General features: G+C 46.1%; 1 protein-coding gene across 1 annotated transcript; it reads right to left on the bottom strand.

The window, feature by feature from the left end:
• Positions 1–2,233: 2,233 nt before the first annotated feature.
• On the bottom strand, positions 2,234–7,861 carry TLR4 (toll like receptor 4). The gene is made up of 3 exons (NM_001030693.2): positions 7,589–7,861; positions 6,486–6,652; positions 2,234–5,501 (listed from the first exon to the last, which is right to left on the bottom strand). Exons 1-3 carry the CDS (start codon positions 7,691–7,693, stop codon positions 3,242–3,244), a joined length of 2,532 nt encoding a protein of 843 aa, NP_001025864.2. The 5' UTR covers positions 7,694–7,861; the 3' UTR covers positions 2,234–3,241.
• Between the last annotated feature and the right edge of the window lie 632 nt (positions 7,862–8,493).

The raw sequence follows: 8,493 nt of genomic DNA, 5'->3' as shown, positions 1-8,493 counted from the left end.
GCAATACAAGTAAGACCAGAGCTCCATCTACGCCGGTGCTTGGCATGGTCAGATTAAGCACATAGTGAAAACAGAGCACATCCCTGTTACAGATGAGATGAAATTATCTTGGCTGCAGCAGCCCTTTGGAGCTTCATCTCCATCTGTTTTTATGACCTAGGCCACAGTTGCTTTAATAATTGGAACATGCTTGGCTCCTTACATGAGCAATGAATGCAGATCTGTTCATATATTCACCCACATGAGTAAATAATAATAGCAAAGCTACCTGCTGCACACTGACCAACAAAAACTCATGTGAACTATAACACGATGGAAAGCACAGCAACGACAGCAGAGCAGCAATATCCTAGACAGCAGCAAGCAAAGACTTGCTCAAATGCAACAGCCATGGGCACAGAAATAAAGGAAAAAAGCTACTTACCTTTGGAAGGCCTCAGATACACAGGGATCTCCAGCAGAATACCATTGCCTCCACTGCCAACCCTTAAATGAGGTCTGGGAAGGGGTGGATCCTGGCTCCATCCCTTCTGGTCATGCACCTGAGCTCCACTGGGTTGGCCCTGCCTTCCCACCAGGTGCTCAATCATTGCTTCAAGCTGTGTCTTAGCATTTCCACTACATCACCACATCTGGAGATATGAGAACATTCAGTTTTCCTTTGGAGATTTGTTCCCAGTAACGGGCAAATATACACGTGTGTGAGCCACAATAGTTTCCCTTTGACCCAGCATTATTTTGGTTTGAGAGGAGGATTTGCCTTTATTTTACTGGGGAAAGAAAGTTGTTCTGGGAAAAGGAGGGGTTGGCTTTTTCTCCCAGGTAACAGTGATAGGACAAGAGGTGATGGCCTTAAGTTTTGCCAGAGGAGGTTCAGGTTGGGTATTAGGAAACACATCTTCTCAGAAGAGTGGAAATGCATTGGCACAGCTGCCCAGGGAGTGGTGGATGTGGTCAGTGGGTGTGGTGGGGTGGGCTGAGGTTGGACTTGGGGGTCTCAGAGGTCATTTCCAACATTAATGATTCTAGGAAAGCCAAATCTACTCTTTCTCTGCCAGGTAAATAGTGAAAATGCAATTGTTCTTAGCCTTTCTCTCTTCAGCTCATGAACCACAGAGTACTTTTCGGTGGCAGGTTGGGCTGAGAAGGGAGGACAGCTGGGAGCATCTCACCCAGCAGAGCCTGCAGTGCACAGGTGGACACCTACAGCACACAGCAGCTTGGCACTGCGCAGCAACATGGGGTGTTCTTTGTCTTCTGCCACGCTGTCCTGCTGAGCATCATGCCTTGCAGGAAAGCATATCCTGCTTCTGATGCTGAAGATCTTGGCAATAAAATAAACCAGATTGTATTTTCTAAGCACTGACTATTACTGGGGCCAAGGGAAATATCTAAATGCATTGAGGGAAACAGGAATGGTGTTGAGTGGGCTCAGAGGATGAGCCTCACGTTTCCTTTGTTTTCTGAACAAGGGTCTCTGCTCCAGTCTCTGCCTCACAGTCTCTCCCCCCTCACCCTTCCCTGAAGCTGTGATGGCTTTCATTCTTTCTCTTGGGCAGCAAGGAAGCTCAGGGCAATTCACGTATCTGCCTCTGCTGTGGAGACCCCAAGTGTGTTTAAAGAGGACCCAAGTGACTGCCTTCTGCTTACTTTGTACAGGTGGGAACCTCTTCTCTGCATCACCCCTGCTGTCCTCCTAAGGTTGCTTTGATATTCAATAAACTATTCCTTTTTAAACAATACTGGCCTAAACCCTTATTGTGATGCTCAGAACTACTTGCAGGCTTTCTGAAACCCATTATTACAATTACAATCAAGAATCATAGGACGCAGTACTCCGTGCCAGAAATACATACGCACTGAACTGTTTGCAGAAGAGACACAGAGAGGGATGGAGAAATGCTGCTCCCGTACTGCTCAACTCAGGAGCAGTAAGTATTACCCCATTTCATTTTTCCTCATTCTTTTTCTGATGTAACTGATGATATCTGAGCTAATATTTGCTTTTTCTCCATGCTCTCCTGTAGCCTTGAGGCAAAGAACCAAGAGCTGGCCCCGTGTCCCAGCACTGCCTCCCATAGCCCATCCCCATCCCCTGCCCTGGGTGAGGGTCTGGGGGTGCTGTGAGGTGCAGAGCTCAGGGACATTGATCAAAGCAGAGGTGAGGAGCGTTGCGCTTTGGAACCGACTGCAGCAAAACTCAACAGGTGCAAAACAAACTGTCCAGGCAAGCAAACACAGCATCCAGCTTGGTTTTATTAAAGCTTTGTCTCACGGGTCACAGAAGAACTTAGGGAGGGCTGTGAGGTTTTTGTTAGTGTTATCCCACTACACTACTGACAGAACACACAGAGAGGGGACTGTGGTGCAGCTTTTTCCAGCACAAGCCCTGAAATTAGCTTTCCCTCTTTTGCAAATAAGTCAATCTCACATGTCGCTGGCTTTCACAGAGATGTTGCTATCTGGTGCTTGGAAAAGTGAGATGGATCGGGCCCTTTCTTCTGAGAAAATATCAGGTCTGATTCACCACTCAATTGCTTCTGTTTTACCTCTGTAGAACGGCATTGATTATAGAGGGATTTGCAAGTTTAAGACTAGACTAATTCAGTGATTAATCCCAACCAAAGCCTTCCGTAAATAGAGAGCAATACTTCAGCAGTATTCAATATCCAACACATCAATAAATTGCTTTGTACTATGATTCAATGGCATTAAACTTTTACTCATAGTAGTGATGAGATACTTTTAGTTTAGCTAACCCAGACCTGAAGACCTAAATCTTGTTTCTTTTCCTACCACATTTAGAGTTCAAAGCCAATAGTTCTGGACCTTCACTCTCCCCCAGAAACCCCGGAGTCCACTCGAAGTGGTAGACTGAAACCCCTCTGAGCAAACAGCCCCTGGGCCCAAACTGAGTTTCAGAGGTAAGAACAGCCCGTTCATCCTCATATCTCTTCACTGACCCACCAGATCTGCGTGGATTGCTGGACCAGCTTCATCTGACTGCTACAGACAACCACAGAGCTCATGCATCTGCAGTTTTTCGAGCTGTTGCCACTCCTTATCTTGATAGCTGCCTGGAGGAAGGGCAATCATCAAAGTAGGTGTTTCTGTAGTGCTTTTACATTGCCTCTTTTCACTTTGCCCAGCCCTGTACAGGCACAGAAGAACCAGCTTCCAAGCACCAAACATCAGCCAAGGCCAGGGTGGGAGACAGGACAGAAGTGATGTTTCTTTCTCTTTACATGAGTTTTATCTCCTCGTGATTCCATTTTTTGCCTTCTAGCAGGACTGATGTCAGCTGCCTCCAGAAGATATGCCTGCTTATTTCCTTGTTTTTCCACTCCAGATAAGTGTTCCTCCTCAGATATCGGGACAGTCCCAGCCTCTGCCTCAGCAAGGTCTTATCCACTTCCCCTAGGATGATCATGATTATTCCAGCCTTCCCTTCAACAAGCTGCCAGGACCGAGCAATGTCAAACTCAAAGCTACACCACTTGCTTTCCAGAAAGTCAGCTGAGATGACTGCAATGACATTTCTGCTACTCAGAAAACCTTCTTGGATTATATTAGTGACAATGGGTACCCCTGGTAAAAAATCCCTGAAGTAAAGACAAAGCTGGAAGGGAGGTTTTCCTTCTTCTAAGGGTTCCACCAGCTCTTTCATCACCCATTCTTGGTCTTTGCTGGAATGGATAACAAAGGCATCATAGATATCTCCCCTTTCTGCAGAGTGTTTACACCCACTGAGCAGCACCAATGAGTAGTATAGCTGGAAGTAGTACTTATAAATGAGGAATAGAAACACTCCTGCAGCAAGCAACACAGTCACTGAGCATGCTACTGTGGTTGGGTTGGGATGGCAAGAGGACATATCAAAGTTTGACAGGCTCATGTTCTTCATGTAGGCAGGTGTGTGGCATATCATTGAATGCTTGTTCCGCAGTAGATCCTGCTTTTCCTTGACCCATTTCAGGAAGTTCAAATGTGTGCAAGAGCATTCAAACAAGTTGTGAGAAATGTCTAGCAAGACCAGACTGTCAGGCAGGATTTCCAGGGCTGAGTCCGACAGGAAACTCATCTGGTTGTTGCTGAAATCCAGAGCTGTGAGGGCTTGGAGTGGCTTGTATGTTACAGGATCAAAAGTCAATAGCTTGTTGTTGCTGATGATCAGCTCTTTTAGTTCAGAGAGAGCATTAAATGTACTTTGGTCCACCCATACTAATTTGCAACTTGAAATATCCAAGATGCGGAGCCGCCTTACATTTTCAAAGTTGTTGGTCAATGTATTGTTCTCAAAGGAGTTGCCTGCCATCTTGAGCACTTGCAAAGAGTTCAAGCCATGAAAGATGAGATGGGACATAACATGAGTTTTGGTGTAGGAGATATCAAGGTAAATGAGTTTCTGAAGGAGGAGAAAGACAGGGTAGGTGCCATGATGAATTAGCTTTGTGTGTTGAAGGTCCAAGTATAGCAGATTTCTCAGATTAGCAAATTCTCCAGTCAAACTGATGTCAGAATTGAAGCTTAGATTCAAGTGTTTCAAATTTGGAGACCTGGGAAACTTAGGGGAACAGCAGGTAAGGAAGGAGAGACGATTCTCACTCAAATCTACAACCTCCAGGTGAGTTAGACTCCCAAACTTTTGCTCGAAGCCATTTAGGTCTTTGCTCTTGGTAATACGAAGCACTCTCAACTCCTTAAAAAGAGACAGCTTCTCAGCAGGCAATTCCTGAAACTTACATTTCTTCCATTCCAGATGTTTCACTTGAGAAAACATAGGAACCTCTGACAACGTTTCAAGATTCAGGTCCACCAACCGAATAGTGGTGACGTTGCCTATGCAGTCAAAAAGAGTGTCTGTGTCATTATCAAACTCTCTGAAACACATTAAGACAAACTCCTGCATCTGTACCTGACACAGTCCACTCAAGAGTCCGTTCTGAAATGCCGTTATTTTCAGAATGTTAGTGAATTCTCCAACTATTAGTCTGTTGACCTGTAAACCTGCCAGGCCCTGAAGAGAAGAGTGCATCGCATTGAGGTTCTCAAATGAGGATCTCAGAATCAGTTCACCAAGGTGAATCTTTGCAAAGGATCCTGACTGGATGTATTTTATATTGTTCAGAGAAAGTACCAACGTGAGGTTGAGCCTGTTTGTTTCCCTCAGGGCATCAAGGTCTCCTTTGGAGATATACGTAATATTATTGGAGGAAAAGCTCAGGTGCCTGAGAGAGGTCAGGTTGGCAAAATACTTAGGAAGCTTCAATGAAGCAATGTTGTTATGGCCCAGATTCAGCTCCTGCAGGGTATTCAAGTGTCCGATGGGTAGGTCAGACAGAGAGGATATGCTTGTTTCCACCAGTACTAGTTTTTTCAGCGACGTTAAGCCATGGAAGGCTGCTAGACCCAGGTGCTGGAGTGAATTGGCAGTTAAAATTAAGGTGGAAAGGTTATAAAGATCCACAAAAGAGTTATCTTCTATTGTATGGATGTGGCACCTGTTGAGCAGGAAAAGAGGGTAAATGTGGATGAAACACTGTCCCTTTCACCCCACCTTCACTAACACTACCGCACTAAGTACGAATACAATGTTATCAGGCTCAGCATCACTGTGAGGTTTGGTTTGGCTTCACTGCACTGACCAGTGCCCCTGAACCCAACCCCTCAAACTACAGCTGAACACTTTCATTTCCCAGGAAAGGGCACCATTAACAAAACAGAAAGAACTACATAATAACAGGAGACCTTCTCTTGCCCCTTTCTCCCTCCCTAAATCTGAAGCTCAATTGCAAAGCAAGAGACCTGAAGCCAGGGCAAAGGTCGGAACTCATGCAGGCAGAAGGACAGAAGACCCAAAATTTGAGGCCCAAATCCATTCTGCAGTGAACTCCTGAGCCTTACAGCCAACCTGCTCTGCCACTCAGTCACTTCAGAGCTGTAATTGGATGGAGTGAAACAATTTACCCAGAGAAATTGTTGTCTCGTGCGAATGAAAACTATCTATCAGTTCAAATCTGCTGATAGGCCTCCCCCATCCCCTCCCCCAGACGTGTGAGTAGAAAGGAAAAGAGGATACGTTGATATTTTAAAGCAACCTTTTAAAAAATTAATGTACCTTCATTTTTGTTTTTTTATTTTACTCGTGATTAGAAAAACAGCCCACCCAACGTGCTCCACTTGGGAGTTTTTGTAACATTGAAAAGTCTGACGTTTTTCTTGTTTAGAGAGAAGTGGAACATCTTCCTTCCTCCTCCTCACATCCCGTCCTACAGGATCAGACTGACAGGCCCAGCTCTGGGCAGTTTGCACTCAGTATCTGGACTGAAAGCTGCACATCACTGCCATGGCATGTGCAGAGAGACAGAGGGATCGAGGCAAGAGTGAAACAGGAAACAGCCAAGAGCCACGAGACTCCAAAATAAGGAACCGCTGAGGCCCAGATGGTGAAGACAAACCAAGAACCACATAAAAAGGCCCATTACCTTGAAAGATCCAGAAACTGCAGTTTGGGTACTGATGAAAAATAATTTGAGCTTAGCAATTTCAGACTGTTGAAACTGAGGTCCAAGTCCAGGGTGGTGTTTGGGATTTCAGCAGGAACTCCAGAGATGTTCTGTCCTGTGCATCTGAAAGCTGTGCTGGGGATGACCTGTGGCAGATCTCAGTCAGCACCAAAGGTCAGGAAATCATACTGCTATACAGGAGAGCTGGAGCAGAACCTCGTAGCTCGTTTCTAAATGAACCTTGTAGCTCATTTCTAAATGAGCTGCCCTGAGCTTCAGGAAATGAGCTCATATATCCCGAGCACCTGTCCTGCTTCTAATAGGACCAATCCTACTCCCCAGTGAGAGCTACATTTCTTGTTGATTGAACAGGGCAGTGTTCCCTGGGGCTAAGGGTGACCCAGCAGCAACCTCTGAGAGAGCAATACAAACACGTAGGGATGTGTGCTGTGCCCAGGACCAGCTCTCAGCTCGGTGACATTGCAGACAAGCCAGGAGATAGAACAGAAATTTCTGAAAGTAGTAATTAAAGTTTGTAACAGGCGCTGATGGGTGCCAGGGGTTCGGGGCAGTGGTGAAATCGGTGTACGGTGTGAATCAGGCAAAAAAACTGCGTAATTTGCAGATGTTTTAGACAGGGCTTGGATCTCTTCCTGAAGGGAACAGAACCGTAGAATCCTTTGAGTTGGAAGGGACCTTAAAGGCTATCAGGTCCCACTCCCTGCAGTGCACAGGGACACCCACAGCTCCATCAGTGCTCAGAGCCCCATCCCCTGACCTTGGCTGTCTGCAGGGATGGGGCACCACCACCTCTCTGGGCAACCTGTGCAGTCCCTCACCATCCTTATGGCAGTATAAGCTAACAATAAGGAATGGTTAAAGCTGCTTGTTCTGGTTCTCAGGTGCTTCTGAGACCAGTGTTTACTTCAAATATTGCAATTGCCTTGGTAACAGCCTTGAAAGGAAGAAGAGCTTTCCTAGGAAAACTAACACACGACAGTTTTGACACGCAAACCTGAAGCAGAAGAGAAAGTTGCACCAGAGAAGTGAAAGGATTCTGTGCTCGTTCAGAGATCACTTACCTCCAGGCACGGACTGGGGATGCATCCTGCCAGCAGGGACAGCACGAGCAGCAGCTGCAGCAGCACCCCAAGAGTCAGCGCGGTGGGAGCCGCTCTGCTGGGCATCTTCAGGAGAAAGCACCATGGGTGGCACTCAGGGATGCAGAGCAAAGGACCCCCCGGAGCACTGCATGCTTCACCACGCCTGCTCCTCACTGCGTGTCACTGCGGGCTGCACAGGGCAGGAAGGGAAGTGAAAGCGGTGACTGCCCGGTTTCTAGACATGCTTGCACTGAATTGCTCTTCTAGCAGCGCTGTGCATTTAAAAAAAAAAAAAAAAAAAAGGAGAAAAAGGAAGTAAGGAAATGCGTGGTGTTGTATCGGTGTGATGTCACTTGAATGCCTCAGATTAGATCAGGCTAAATTAGTGAAAAAAGGGAAATTTCGGTGAAACTCTGAGCCCTGTTTCCAGAAGGCCAGGTTTCACATCCATCACATGAACACACACTCCAGCACCGCTCCAGGACTGGGATGCCCAGGACTGGCTGGGCTCTATTCGAAGCCTTGCTACAAAATTGAGTTTGTTGAGGGCTGTCTCAATGCCATCCTTAACTCACAGCGCAGACACAGCTATTGTTTCTGGAGGAGACGTTTGTAGTATTAATTTAATTCAGCTGTGAGCTTTCTAACAAAGCTCCTTGCCTTCATTTACCTTGATAAATGGTAGAGCTTTATTGTATCTACTCGTGTGTTTCTGTAGATAACCATGGGTTGTTACTGAGGATGTAGCTGTAGAGTTGGGGAATATTACTGACACAGAAAAGTGGCAAGAATGGGAAATGAGGACAGGATATGAGTCTAGAAGTAGATAGAATAGAGAGTGGCTAATCATGAAACCGGGCAAATTGATAGTAAATATAAGCTGC

Source organism: Gallus gallus, chromosome 17 (genome assembly GCF_016699485.2).
Source record: "Gallus gallus isolate bGalGal1 chromosome 17, bGalGal1.mat.broiler.GRCg7b, whole genome shotgun sequence".
Taxonomy (NCBI): Eukaryota; Metazoa; Chordata; class Aves; order Galliformes; family Phasianidae; genus Gallus; species Gallus gallus.
Note: the sequence above shows the minus strand (reverse complement) of the source record. Positions and strands in the feature narration are given on the sequence as shown.